The sequence below is a fragment of the Chrysoperla carnea genome, chromosome 2, assembly GCF_905475395.1.
Source record: "Chrysoperla carnea chromosome 2, inChrCarn1.1, whole genome shotgun sequence".
In the NCBI taxonomy this organism is placed as follows: Eukaryota; Metazoa; Arthropoda; class Insecta; order Neuroptera; family Chrysopidae; genus Chrysoperla; species Chrysoperla carnea.
In genome coordinates, this window is record NC_058338.1 from 68,407,634 (window position 1) to 68,423,725 (window position 16,092).

At 32.4% G+C, this 16,092-nt stretch overlaps 1 protein-coding gene across 1 annotated transcript in view; it reads right to left on the reverse strand.

Annotated features, from left to right (window-relative positions):
* LOC123292876 (putative uncharacterized protein DDB_G0282133) overlaps positions 1-16,092 on the reverse strand; it is a 36,849-nt gene that overhangs the window by 6,175 nt on the left and 14,582 nt on the right. Inside the window, exons 2-4 of the mRNA XM_044873589.1 lie at positions 4,982-5,180; positions 1,582-4,463; positions 207-1,314 (exon numbers count right to left, since the gene is read on the reverse strand). Coding sequence (XP_044729524.1) covers positions 207-1,314; positions 1,582-4,463; positions 4,982-5,168 — 4,177 coding nt within the window. The 5' untranslated portion in view covers positions 5,169-5,180. The remainder of the gene's footprint in view (positions 1-206; positions 1,315-1,581; positions 4,464-4,981; positions 5,181-16,092) is intronic.

A 16,092-nucleotide genomic window follows, 5' to 3' on the forward strand; every position in this document is an offset into this window, starting at 1 on the left:
CTCTTTTTCGATATTAACCTCGTCTCCAGATTGTGTTTCTGTAGAAATATCGCCAATAGATTGTTTTTCAATAACAATCTTGTCATCATCTTGTACTTCGGTGGTGATGTTGTTAATGGGTTGTTTTTCGATATCATTTTCGCTTTGAGGTTGAGTTTCTGTTGTATTTTCTCTGAAGTGGCGTTTTTTGATATCAATTTCATCACCAGATTGTTTTTCTGTAAAAATATTGCCATCAGTGGTATCGTCGAGGTTTTGTTTTTCGTTAGCTATTTCATGGACTCGTTGTCTACTTAAGGAAATGTCGTCAACCTGTTGTTTTTCAAAAATATTTTCTTCGTTAATAACTTGTTGCTTTTCGTTTTCGATCTCCTCCCCAGGTTCTGAATTTGTCTCGTTTACAAAAAAATTCTGATGTTTTGTATTTCCAATGTCACTCTCTTCTATTGTGTTAGAAATTGCAGTTTCAGAATTTTCATCACAGTTTGAAATAACACTAGCCATACTTTCGGAGTGTGATTTTACAGTTTCGGATATTGATTCAGGGCTTGAAAGTGGTGTTTTAATTACAGTTTTTTCATTTCTTTCAATATTCATCGGCGTTTTTATTTTGGCCACTACACTATTTTCAACATGAATTGGCGATTGTACATAAGAGTCGATGTCTGACGAAGTTTCATTTGAGGTGTTTTCAGAAATTGTATCTATTGATTTCGAATCTTCACTGTCTTCATACTCAGAAACAGAAGGTTCAATGTCTCCACCTTTATTTTCATCGCGAGGAGATGATTCAGAATCTTGAGCATTGTTAATTTTCTCAACCTGTTGTTCTTCAAGGCTACTTCTTTTAGGTACAGTATTATCATTTACATCCATTTCATTGATGTTATCTTCGTATTCAATTTCACTACTTGATTTAGAAAGTCCATCGTTAATTGGGTTCAGTTCCTGTTTTTTACAAACATTAGACACGATTTGAGGATTTAGGGGTGATAAATTTCTTTTATTATCGTGACGATTTTCTTCGAATTTGGGACTTGAAGTTGATGGAAAATTATCGGATTGTTGAACTGATATAGAATCAACATCTCTAGATATAACGTTATCTTCAGTCACTTTGTCATTGTTTATATAATTATTATCATTATCTGATAGACAATTAGAGGATGTTTCACTGTTTACAGATAAACTATTATCTTCGCAATAATTAATTGTTTCACTCACTTTATCATTAAGGTCTTTTTCTACTTTGTTTTCATCTATACTTTGGTTTCCATCAATATTTTGATGGGTATTATTTGTTTCTGAAGTATTCTGATTCAAGTTTTGTACAAAAATTTCCATATTAACGTCTTCGACAAAATTTTTGCTGTTTTTTATAATTTGATCATCTGCATGGTTTGATATTAAATTTTTCGTACTTTCCAATATTTCCGACTCTTTTTGTTTTAAACACTCATTTTCTAAATTATTCGAATTATCATTCGTAGAAAATTTTGAAAAGCATTCACTATTATTCTTTCGTATATTTTCAGACTGAGCATCATTTTTTAAAATGTTTGTGTTCGTTTCACTGATTACACTCTGTTCTGATTCCGATTTCATTTTAATTCGACCCCAATCATTCTGAACTAATTTTGGATTTAATTCAGATGATGAATTTTGAATTTTTGATTCACTTGATTCAGTTGATGAATCTAATGGTACAAATTTTATTTGATCATTAAGTTCTACAATTTGTGATTTTAAATGATTGTCCGTCTTAGAATCATTTTGAGTTGAAGCATTTGTGGTTTGAGTTTCAATTTTAGGTGATTTTGGACTTTTTACTTCATGTTCATCAAATATTCGATCATCAGCGCTTAAATGTCGTTTAATATGTGGAAATTCCTTAACATCAGTAATAATACTTTCACTAAGTTGACTATTTCGTCGTTCTGATAAATCAAGTACACCATTTTCATTCAATTCAGATACCTCATTATCAACCATTTTTAATTCTACCGTGTCATCATGTTTAATAGCAATGGTCGTAACATTAAATTGTTCCGATATATATTTTTCTGTACAAATCGCTGTTAAACTCTTCGGTGAATTATCCGTATGTAATTTCGTTATAAGATTCTCAAAATTAAATCGTTTTTCATCATCCGCTCGTCGTAAATCTAAAATTTCATTCTCTGAAATACTATTAAATGAATTTTCATCTTGATCCTCTTCGATATCGTCTTCATCCTCGTCACCACATTTACTTGATGAATAGTGACTTAAATTCGATTGAGTACAAATTTCTGAGATACGTGGGCTGATTAATTCATTGATAATATCATCAGTTTGACATTGTTCACACTTATTTATAAATGAACAGTGACCGTTGCATTTTACTGTAATGTCCTTTGTTTCAAAATCGATGATTGTTGCTTTACTGTTGTAAGTGGTAGTCACATTTTCAACAATTGAATTATCTAAAATTTTTATTTCAATTACAGATTTCTCTGGTTTTTCACTGCTTGCAATTCCAGTTGGTGATTTAATAACACTACACGTCGAGGAAACAATATCGCCATCATTTTCTAATATACTCAAAGTATCTTCAATTGTGGTCTGTATGCAATCTGCTGTGGTATCCGGAGACTTGATAACAGTGTCACAACGAGTACTATCTGGAATTATTGCATCGAATTCATGTTGTAATTTATCTGAAGTTAATTCATTTGGTGTTTTTATTTCTTCAACTAATTTTATGTTATCCGGTAGTTTATCAATTTGTTGAATATGTTTGTAATCGCTCCAAACAGTTTCCTCTGGGATGTTTGTTGATTCCAGAATATATAACATATTTTCATCTTCCTTGGATGCTTTATTACTTAAAACAACATCTGGTAAGTTAATAATCGTATGATTATTTTGATTCTCTTCAGCTTCTTCGTCTTCATCCCAAGTTTCTAGAAATTCTTTTAAATTTAACTTCGATTTATTTGCATACTCATATTTTTGAGTTCGATTTACTTTAATGTGATTCTCAAAATCAATAATTTCTGATCCATTTGTCGCTTGTGTATTCATTCTCCAATTTGGATACATAAAATGCTGTTTATTCGAATAATTATTATACGGATCCAAAATATTTTGATGATATCTAACTTGTTTTTCTGGTTGCAGATAATTTTCTGTGTTATAATAGTTGGTTCCACTAGAAGGTAATGAATTCGTTCCATACCCATGAAATGGATATTTATCAGCTATCGTTGTACAATAATTTTTATTTTGATCCCATGTTGGATACTTATTTGGGGTCACTGGTTGGGGTTTAACAACATTACTATTGTAATTAAAATTGTTATATTCGTCATATCGTAAACGTTGCTGATATGAGGCCGTAGGTGGTCCTGAAGGTGTGTATGTGTTCATATTACATTTTCGTATCATTGGTTCTGGATAACATGGATATCGTGGTGTTGATTTCATTTCTGAACAGCATTGTAACCAATTTGGATCGTATGCTGTTCCTAAAGATGGATTATTATAATTATTTGCACTCATATCAGTATGCTCTGGGTTCACTTGATACTTATAATAATCTTCGCTGGGTGCGGGATGATACGGCGAAGGAATATACGATGATTTTTTATATACATTGTTGGGTGGGGGTAATTTATAGCCCATTTGATGGTAATAATCATTGCTAACTAATTTTTGTTGACCTCTTGAATATGGATCGTATGGAAAAGATGAAGTTGTTTCATTGACAAATGAACGATTTCGCATTAATTCCGCATTTGTTTGATCGTAATTACGATACAGTGAACCTTTTGCAACATGATTTTGATACGAAATCTGTTGGGTTATTGTTTGAACCGAAGGAGGTGGTGGCGGATTCATGACGGCGGTAGGTTTATTGTATCCCATTTGTGGTGAATATGTTGGATAATTTTGTGGGTATTTTGGTTTTGGTTGATTTTGATTTTTTGCACCATAATAAGCAGATGGTTCGTTACGATTATAATAATTAACGTCCATTATTTGATCTAGATTTGGTTGAGTTGGTGTTGTTGGAGATGTTGTATTGGTTGGTAACGATGGATAATATTTTGTTGCATGAGAATGATGTTGAGTTTCTAGAATATCATTTGTTGTTGGGTAATGTTGACGCATTTGTTGTGGCGTTGGTTCGGTGTGTCCAGTTATATGTGACGGAGTAGAGACTGGATATTGTTGTGATTGTTGTTGTACATTGTTGTTAATTTGATGACTAGCAACAGTTGATTGTTGAATAATTTGATTTGTATTATGATGTTGTAACGGCGGTGAGGATTGTTGAATTTGTTGGGTAGGGGATAATTGTTGTTTCATCTGATTGGTCGTACTTCGACGACGCCATTGTCGTAGTAGAGCCGTGCTACTGTTTCCATTACCTCGGTTTGTTGCTGATGTTGTTGCCATAAATTGATGTGATTCAAGAGCTATATTTTAAATAAAACGATTATTAATACAGGAAATTAATATTATTGGTGCTTTAACTGGAAAAATTTTCTAGTTTTTCTAGTTAAGGAACCACATTACATTGAAATAAAAATAATTTGAGATTGAATTATACTATCATCAGAAGTGGATTAAAGAATTTTACGAAAACTGCTTAAAAATTTATTGCCTCAATAAAAAGCTATGAATATTTCGCGAGGTTAAAATTAGCCTAAAACGGTGCAGTCATAACAATAGACTTTTATCACTTCATGTGAAGAATTCTCACTGAACGAGCAGAAAAGTGAAGTTAGTTTTTTTAAATCTTTAGAAATACGAAACATATGGACGTTTAAAATTACTAATTACATAAGGAGGAAGATATAGATTAGTCACATCATTGCCCAACATCATCATAGAGATACATATAAAATACATATAAAATTTTGTTTTGCAAGTCACACAATTGGCGTACAATGGCTAATAGGTCAATCCATCTCTGTCTATGATAAAAACCTACCTGCATTTTGAAGATTTTCCTTCTGTGTTTCAGGGATATTTCGTTGGTGTATTTGATGATTGGAGTACATATATGGTGATTGTAATTCTTGATGTGTGCCAGATGATGGTGTTCGATTGTCGTTGCCATAATGAATGTTATTTGAATTTATTATTTGATGAGAATTACTTCCACCGAAGTGGTACATCTGGCATAGAATCTAAAACAATCAAAACATTTATATTAGAGGGATAGTAAGAAAAAAAAATGGAATCCCAACTGCTGGAAAACAAGAGTTATCTATTTTCCAATTGGGATAGCTCAACCATTTTGTTTGGAAAAAACTCAATATGGTATCAGTGAAAGTTAATATTTTGTTCATCCAAAAAGCTGATTCATTGTGTATTCTATAAGATTCAGAAACGCCTGTAGCTTAGTTTTATTTCCAAAATCAGCTATGATCAGGATTTAGGGGTTGAATACTTTTATTCATTGGAATACTATGAACAATATTTTTTTTCATAAAAATTATTTTTATTAAATGGTATTTTCCAGAAGTAAAATAAATAATTTTTTATTAAAATTTTCTACCCACTTGCAAACAATGTTGGGTAAATGGATAGTCACTAGTTATCGATTTGAAAATTTTTCTAAAATTGGATTAAATATATTTCATTTCTAATAATAAATGAGAATATATTCTCTAGCTAGAATGATAAGTACAAGGACATTTTGGATTGCACACCAGAATTCGTAGGAGAAAGTAGAAAATTAATGTGATTTCTGTATCGCTTTTTCCTCACACAATACATGACATACAGTCTCTGGGAGTTACCCGATTTAGGCTTACGTGAAGGGCAAAACGAATTTTTTGAAATCTTCGCTATTTAAAAAAAAAAATAGATAAATATTTGATATACAACGTGGTTAAATCTTGTTTTATTTCAATGTTTGATTAATGTACTACATTATAAAGTGACCGGCTCAGTGATCTTACGAGTCTTTAAAACGTTCGGTTACTGACATAACCAATTCCGTCCGCGGTTTGCTTACGGTAGCGGGTTCGATTCCCGCCGTCGCAACAAAATTAATTTTATGAATAGTTGTGATGGGCTGGTCTAGTGCATAGTATATGCATGAAGGTGGTGCACTCAGCCTCTGAAATTGAGGAGCTGATAAATGAAATTATCAGCGGAAAGGTGGTAAAACACATATATGGTATCACAATGGGCTCTAAGCCTAAGTGTGTCCTTCATGGACAGCCAATATAGCCTAACCTAACCTATCCATGGTTGCCAATTGAACTGTTCCAAAAAAAAGAACAAAGCAAATATTCACTAACTTAAATAATTACTTTATTAAAAAATAATAATAAACAAATAAATAAATATTTAAAATTAAATAATACTAAAGGGTTTGTCATTAAGAGTGGTTTAACTTTAAAAATCAATTTAACAAGTACCTACCTGTACTGAGTATTTCATGGTAATTCGGGTGATTTATAATACCAGCCAAATGACAACAACAGCTTCGCGGGTAGCATCGTTCGTTAAAAATTTTTAAATCAACAGGTTCAGTAAATAATCGAACAACATAAAGAATTGTATTTTTCGACTAGCTTACCCGGCGAACTTTATAACGCCTAACAGTCGATTCTTTATTTTTTTAGACAATTTGTTTTTGAGTAATGTTAAAATAGTATAAATATTGACATTAATATTTATACGATACTAACGCGACTCAATTGTTTTGCTTTTCCGGAACCCCTCTAATAACACTTAAACTTTATGGTATGGTATTAAAGGTCAAATTGAATTATAATTATTATTAAGAATCTTATGTATGGGAATATAGAAAAGTGTTGTTTTTAGACTTTTTCAGGCAATTTTTTAAATTTTTCTCTCCGTAAGAACCATCCTCGTACTTCAAGGAATATTATCAAAAAAGAATTAGCGAAATCGGTTCAGCTACTCTCGAGATTTGAGCTTAGCAACACATTCAGCGATTCTTTTTTATATTATAGATTAAGCATTATCCAGTGAAGCTGTGGTTGTCATTAGAGGCTGATATAGGCATTGAACAAATTCCCTAAAATACTTTTCAAATAAGAAAAATTCCAAAGATTATATATATATTATATATTAAACCAATTCCTAGTCAGAAAAATTGGTCGGGACCAGTGTTACCCAAATTGGATCCTGACACCATTTATACGATAAACGATGCAAAATTGAAACAAATTGGTTAATTGGCGTCAAGATTTTGATATATTTCAGGGGACTATTAGCTAAAGTCTATGTGTATCAAATTAACGGCCATTTTTTCGTATCCGTTTTAAACTCTAGTTAAATAACTAGTTATAGTATATATATGCAATTTTTCAAGCATTCTCAGTTTTGTATTATAATACCATTTACGAATAAATGTCGTTCAGATTTAAGAATTTTAAATCATTATATTTCGAGAAAACATCAACACCCATGCATAAAGAGGATCCGAGAAATGTTCTTTGGGCGGGATTCTGATAATTTAGGTTGGCATCCACATTAGAGTACGATTTTTTGGGCTAGGGATTGGTCTATATATAACTCAAGTTTAAAATTCGACCACTCTTAATGGAAAACCTTTTATAATCATTTGTATTCATTGTATTTGCATTTGTTTGTTATTATATGATTATGTATGTATCGATTGTATAAAAAAATAAAAAACATCGCTGTTATTATATTTTTTTTATCATTATAAAATAAATATATATCAAAACGATATCAATATTATTTTATCTGATCCTTGTACATGCGCTGCGACTGTCATACAGTACTAAAAGTATAGATACGTGAAACGATATTATACATTTTATTATTATAATAAATATTTCTAACATGCTATTGTTTGATTCAAATTTATTTGTTTTTGAATAGTATGATTGTGTTGTATACACAGGGATATGCCTGTGGTTATAAGCAAATGTATACATGTCCTATCAGTAGCTTCGCAATCGTTTTGTGGTTTTCCTATCCTGAAGGCGTTTTATCCAGTTAGAATTTTCAAATAATCGATTTTTGTGTTCATTTCCGTAATGCAAATATATTTTACTATATTCTCTGAAAATTTGAAGTTGATCCGAGAAATATTCATAGATAAACGCATAAAAAAAATTTTTTCTTTTAAACTTTGAGTAAACGTCTTTTGAAACTTTTAACGCGTTGTCAAAGTCGGTGAGCGAGATTTCTCCGAAACGGATCGGTCGGCTTCGTTTGATATTTTGAATCACTTTGAAGTTGGATACTTTTTGAACTTTTTTTTTTTTTGGAAGCCGCCATTTTGTCTATTCCTTCGATTAATACCTGTATTTATCAACCAACTAAAGAAATTTTCTGGATTTTTTCATTTTAACTAATCCAAACCCGAGATATGGTGCTCACCGCCGAACACCTTTTTATGGAGTACCTCTAGGAGATCGCCTGCAGGAGTAATATCAAATTTTTGAAATTTGACAACGGGATCATAAAATTTAAGAAATGTTGTATATGTACACGGTTTTTATATTTATGTAAAATAAATGGTCGTATTTTGCGCTCGCAACTGAATATAACCCCTTAAATCTGTATAACTGAAAAATATACAGGGTATATTTTTTAAGTTAATACATGCTTGAAACTCGATAAATAAATGTAATCGAGCAAAATGCTTCAAACGAAAAATGTTAGTTTCAAAGGCACACATCTAATACCCGCATCGTATTCGTAACTTAGTTTTCAGGCTCAATTAAAATATCACTCTCATTCATAACAGACAAACATTAGATGAAAACTTTGAATTAAAAAGTGGTTTTTATAATTACATACGCAAATACGCGTTTCTTTTTGTTTGAAAATTTTTTTTTGTAAACCAAATAGTTAAGACAGTAATTGATAGCAACAATTTGAACAAAAATGGTCTTTATAGAAAAACAAACCAGTTTTATTAGATTTATTGGAAAAGTTTTTTTAAAGAGTGCCTTGATTTCGCAGAAACAAGTGTTGGGAATTATTTATTTATACCATTTTCCAGTAACGTTAATCGTTGTAGGTATGGTTTAAATGATTATGCGCGATTGGACTTTATATGAAAAACTTTAGTTTTTATTTTCTTTATGTTAAAAAATGCTTATTCTTCAAGAAAATGATACGTCATGCATTCAGGTAGCTTTTAATGTCTCTCTTCAAAGCAGAAACTAGTATTGTAACAATCGGATGGCAACAGTGTTAAAATGCAGCCTCCAGAGACAGAGAGCCCGAGGATTTTTTTTTACGTATATCATTAAAAAATAAATATATCAATTTTATCTGAGCCTTGAACATACGCTGCAACTGTTACACAGTACTTTAAATCCAACAACTCGATGCGATATATTATTATTATTGTTTGTAATATTACATTATTATCATTCATTCTATTTATTATTCGTTTTAAATATTTATTTGTTTTTGAATATTATGGTTGTGTTGTATAAACAGGAACATGTCTGTGATTATCAATAGATATAAAGACTAGACATGCCTTATCAGTAGCTTCGCATGTGTTCTTTTTTTTTATTTGACATTATTTTACCCATGCCATAAATCCCTATCCCTATATATTATAAGGATGTTTGTTTATTTGTTACTACTGAATGGATTTGAATGAAACTGTAAAACAATATAGCTCATACATCAGAATAACACATGATAACTGTGCATATAATCTAGCTATGTAAAACAATCCCTTCGAGTGTTATGGAAAGGGGATAAGTGAGATCAAGAGAAGTGGAGGCTATAAAGCTGTGGTTTTTACTTTCAAGCCCACTCTAGCGGACGGGTATCCTGCTAGTAATTCATATAAAATTAAATGAACGATTGGGTTTATTTTAAGTTGATTGAATTCCGGTTTTTTTAACTTTATTCCAGTAACTTTATACATCGTGCCGAAGTTAGTAAAAAATCGAAAAAACCGTAAAATTTTTTTATTGTTTTTAGGTTTACGAAGGGTTACGAAGAATCAGGGTCTAAATTCATTCTAAAAAAAATGATTTTAAATTTTAAAGGCTTTATCTCGAAAACTATTGGGCCTACAAAGACAATTCTAGTCACATATTATAGCAAATTTAGTCTACTTTAAAAACGCCCTTAAAATGTACTATTAAGAAACTAGTCCTTTAAAATACCCCGTACTTTCAGGTGACAAGGTTTCTGAATTACTTGCTTAGGGATAAAATACGTCTTGTGACGATTGGTACATACTTAATAATAATAATAATAACAATAAACTTAATTGTCCATTACGTATCATGGATACAAGTACATTGTCAAAAAATATATAAAACAATTGAAAACAAACAATTGACTGAGTTAATTGTTGAAATACCATGCATAGTCAGTGTTGATTTCTTTATCACATAACACATACATACATGTGACACATATATAACTGATATTAAAGTATACTACATACTAGAAAATGTCCGCCTAATTGGCGCCCTCACGGGTAAACAGTGATGTTTACGAAAAAATGTTTCAAACAAAAGTTTTTTATTTTTTTATAAGGAATATTTTTTACATTTAAACTTTTGTTCAATCTCTAACGGTTTACAAGATGAGTCCTACGGACCCAAGACCCAATTTACCTATGATGCTCATTTACGAACTCGACTTTTTACGTCCTGAGTACGCTGTAAAAATTTCAGCTCGATATCTTTTTTCGTTTTTGAGTTATCGTGTCCACAGACGGACGGACAACCGGAAATGGACTAATTAGCTGATTCTATGAACACATATAGCAAAATTTTGTACGTAGCATCAATATTTTTAAGCGTTACAAACTTGGGACTAAACTTAGCATACCTTGCATATTACATATATGCGTGGTATAATAAAAGAAAATAAATAATTAATTGAAATGTCTGGAAACAGCTTGATTGATTTTTTACTTATAATTGTAAAATTCACTTAGGGAGTAGAAGGTGTTGTCAATTAAAAAGGCCTTTAAAACTAGAAACGAAATTAAAACTTGAAACTTCGTGAGTGGCTTCCTTTTGAAAAGTCTACCTTTTCAAATGAGTATGATGACGTTATATTTGAGTTATCAAAAAACTCAGCAGGGAATTTGTCGGACTCCATGACCACTTGATAACATAATTATTAAACAATTCAGCAAGAGTAAACCATTTACGTATTCAAAACCAAAAATCCTTAGGTACAGCATGTTCGAGGTGGTATACAAGCTTATCGGTGCAGAATTTTTATCGGACAAAATATTTTAATGTTTAATAATTATTAATGTTATCAAGTGGTCATAGTGTACGACATATTCCCTGCTGCGTTTTTTCAGAACAATAACTCAAATATGACGTCATCATGCTCACTTGAAAACGCAACCTTTTTGAATAAAATCGTAGTGGAAAGTTTGGTAGACTATTCAAAAGGAAGTCACTCACGAAATTTCAATTATCTATTTATCATAAAAAAAACCCGTCGTGTCCCACGGTCTATTAGCTCTTATATCAAGTAAAACTGTTTAATATGATTAATTTTTCACATTAGAAAAAACTTAATTATTAGTGCATTAATGCACGTCAAAAAATTTGCTAGTAAAATAGGTCCGTAAAATTAGCAGTGCAAAATCGGCGAAAATAAAAAAAAAAAACGCCAAAATTTGTTGCTTTTTAGTTGCTAATTAGTTGCCGAAGAAACGATTTTGTTGCTCAAACCGATCAAAAAAAATCGGCAACAAATCTAGCTTAACGTTAAGTTAGCGTGAAAAAATTAATAAAGGTGTGGTATATTGCTTGATTGCAAGTCAATTTGTTGCTAATTTGTTGCTTTGAAATAAATTTGGAAAAATTGAATTTTTCCATTTTTGTAAAATTTAATACTGTCCACGCCAGCTTAACTCCCAATTTTTCCAGGTTAATTTTGATCACATAATTTGTTGCTGCTCCTGAGGTGACTTCTCAAGGTGTGTAGAGTCAGCAACAAAATATAAACCGGAAGTCGGGAAAGTTTGGACACCGGTTAGTTCACAAACCGGTCACGCCAGCTTAACGATCGATTTTTCCGAGTCAAATTTGGACAAATAATTTGTTGCTGCTCCTGAGGTGACTTCTCAAGGTGTGTAGAGTCAGCAACAAAATATAAACCGGAAGTCGGAAAAGTTTGGACACCGGTTAGTTCTCAAACCGGTCACGCCAGCCTAACTCCCAATTTTTTCGGGTTAATTTTGATCAAATAATTTGTTGCTACTCCTGAAGTGACTTCTCAAGGTGTGTAGAGTCAGCAACAAAATATAAATCGGAAGTCGGGAAAGTTTGGACACCGGTTAGTTCACAAATCGGTCACGCCAGCTTAACTATCGATTTTCCCGGGTTAATTTTGATTAAATTAAAAGTAAAAGAAAACAATGAATAGGAGACTATTCATTGTTTTCTATTACCAAATTGGTAATAGTTCAGTTTTAGCAATTTTTCTTATAAAACATCCTAGAAAATCAGGAAAAAAAACATTTTCAAGCATTTTTTATGTAGATTATGAATCTGTATGCGACGATACCGAAAAATTCTTTAATTCAGGAAAATATGGGTTAAGTTAATTAAACATATGTTTTTATGGTATTTTATGTACCTTATTTATTATTAAAAATATACAAAAATTATAAAAATATCAATAAAATAATATTTTTAAATATTTAAGTATTAAGTAGGTACCAAAACAAATATGGCGTCAACAAGTGACATCTACCTTGTTTGTGTATACAAAATAGGGTTGACGACACAATTGATGGATAGTATGAAAGCCTAAAAACCACAATTAATCTACGATACTCATGCTAACTCGATCCCGTTAAAAGTACGATTGACATCAAATCACAGAGTGAACGCAAGGGCCAAAAAACCCGCAGACCCGTCCTAACTCGACCCCATTAAAGGCATGGCCAACCCGTAGATCGCAGGGTGAATTCAATCACACAATGAACGCAAGGGCCAAAAAACCCGCAGACCCGTCCTAACTCGACCCCATTAAAGGCATGGCCAACCCGTAGATCGCAGGGTGAATTCAATCACAGAATGAACGCAAGGGCCAAAAACCCGCAGACCCGTCCTTACTCAACCCCATTAAAGGCATGGCCAACCCGTAGATCACATGGTGAACGCATGAGACAAACAACAGGCAAATGGCTGCGTTCATCTTGTGTACCACAGGTTGGTCATGCCTTTAAGGAAGTCTAGTTGGCACGAGCTCGCAAGAGTTTTGGCCTTTGCGTTCACCATATGATTGAACTCACCCTGCGATCTACGGGTTGGCCATGTCTTTAATGGGGTCGAGTTAGGACGGGTCTGCGGGTTTTTTGGCCCTTGCGTTCACTCTGTGATTGAATTCACCCTGTGATCAACAGGTTGGCCATGCCTTTAATGGGGTCGAGTTAGGACGGGTCTGCGGGTTTTTGGCCCTTGCGTTCACTCTTAGATTTGATGTCAATCATACTTTTAACGGGATCGAGCTAGCATGAGTATCGTAGATTAATAGTTGGTTTTAGGCTTTCATACTATTTCCATTTCTATTAACTTCCGGTTTATATTTTGTTGCTGACTCTACACACCTTGAGAAGTCACCTCAGGAGCAGCAAAAAATTATTTGATCAAAAATAACCCGGAAAAATCGATAGTTAAGCTGGCGTGACCGGTTTGTGAACTAACCGGTGTCCAAACTTTCCCGGCTTCCGGTTTATATTTTGTTGCTGACTCTACACACCTTGAGAAGTCACCTCAGGAGCAGCAACAAATTATTTGATCAAAATTAACCCGGAAAAATCAGGAGTTAAGCTGGCGTGACCGGTTTGTGAACTAACCGGTGTCTAAACTTTCCCAACTTCCGGTTTATATTTTGTTGCTGACTCTACACACCTTGAGAAGTCACCTCAGGAGCAGCAACAAATTATTTGGCCAAATTTGACTCGGAAAAATCGATCATTAAGCTGGCGTGACCGGTTTGTGAACTAACCGGTGTCCAAACTTTCCCGACTTCCGGTTTATATTTTGTTGCTGACTCTACAACCCTTGAGAAGTCACCTCAAGAGCAGCAACAAATTATTTGATCAAAATTAACCCGGAAAAATCGGGAGTTAAGCTGGCGTGACCGGTTTGTGAACTAACCGGTGTCCAAACTTTCACGACTTCCGGTTTATATTTTGTTGCTGACTCTACACACCTTGAGAAGTCACCTCAGGAGCAGCAACAAATTATTTGATCAAAATTAACCTGGAAAAATTGGGAGTTAAGCTGGCGTGGACAGTATTAAATTTTATAAAAATGGAAAAATTCAATTTTTCCAAATTTATTTCAAAGCAACAAATTAGCAACAAATTGACTTGCAATCAAGCAATATACCACACCTTTATTAATTTTTTCACGCTAACTTAACGTTAAGCTAGATTTGTTGCCGATTTTTTTTGATCGGTTTGAGCAACAAAATCGTTTCTTCGGCAACTAATTAGCAACTAAAAAGCAACAAATTTTGGCGTTTTTTTTTTTTATTTTCGCCGATTTTGCACTGCTAATTTTACGGACCTTAGTAAAATGCTTAAAATAACGATTAAAAAAAATTACAAATAAAAGGTGGAAACGCAATTAAATTGTGTGATGTATCGATTTTTACTATAGTGTATGCATTTCCTTGCGTTTCCACCATAATAGGTACATTTTAATGTTGTACTCTAATTCATTGAATGCTACTGGCTGATTTTTAATTCTTTTTAACTTTCATAATTCTTATATTATTTCTTCTTGTTACTTCGATTTAAAATCTTAATTTTTCTTGAGACCATCATAGCATTGATATCACTATTAGTAAACTTACTGAAGTTTTGTATACAGAGAAACTTTTTATATCGTTGGGTAGAGTTTATTGTTATTTTAATAGGATAGAACGAATTAACATAGTCATCGACAACATTTTTTAGACGTTCCGAGTTTTCTTCAGCATGTAAGCCGTATGGAGGTAACACTTTTTCGTTTGAATTGATTCAACTTTAAAATGTTTTTAATAAGCATTTTCGTGTATGAAGTTCTGGCCTTGCGTGTACCTTGAATTTTAAATGCAAAAGGATTAAATAAAACTAAATGCAAGGCACACAATAATGCAAAATCGGGAAATATTATGAATATGACATGATATTGAAATTTCCTTTCTATAACAAATAAAAAACGGGAAATTTGACATACAGTGATATCACGTAACCAATATTTTCTAGCACGCATATTGAAAAATATATGCCAAAGCTTTGTATGACAATAACTTTAATTGTTTAGCCTATATATTATATACAGAATACATGCTACCTATCTATATAGACACCTATACACGAGAAAAGTGTTTAAATGTAATTTTTTCATTGTGAAAAAATTAAATACTTATCTAGGCTAAGCCGAAATATTTGATAGTTATTACAGGTGATTTGAAAATATTTTTATTGTATGGCAAGCTTTAAATTGTCTGTGAATAGTCATTGAGGGAGTATATGTTTAAATAAGATTCTCGAATAAAAAAAGCAAAATAATTTTTCCGGTATTCAGTGCAGCAGGATGTTTGTTGTGCGACACCTAAAAAATTACAATTTTTAAGATGCCGGATATAATGATTTTGAACACCTCGTTCTTTCGATTGTCGGAAAAAATGATTTTAGTATTCAGATTTGATCAGGTTTGATCAAATAACTTCTTATTTGAATATCTAACTTCAATGAATATTGATCAATTCAAGGATTTCGGGAAATTAAAAATTTCCCGATCTGAACGAAAATCTTGGGCTAAAAGAAATGATACTACCAAAGAGTCTCGATAAACGGAAACATCCAGTAATCGGTACATTTTCACGGTAAACCACTCTCTTCAATCACTCAAAAATAATATTTTTTGTTCGAATTTACTAGTAATGTTATTGATATAAAATTTCGGAGTTAGATATGGATACGGATTTAGGAAGAATATAACGATTTCAATTACAGTTTTGAGTATAAAATTACTTCTAGCATCCGATAGTTTCGGTTACGATTATGGAGGTCCATCACATCCCTGTTGTATGCAATTCATGCATTCATGCAGTATTGCAATATTTACACTG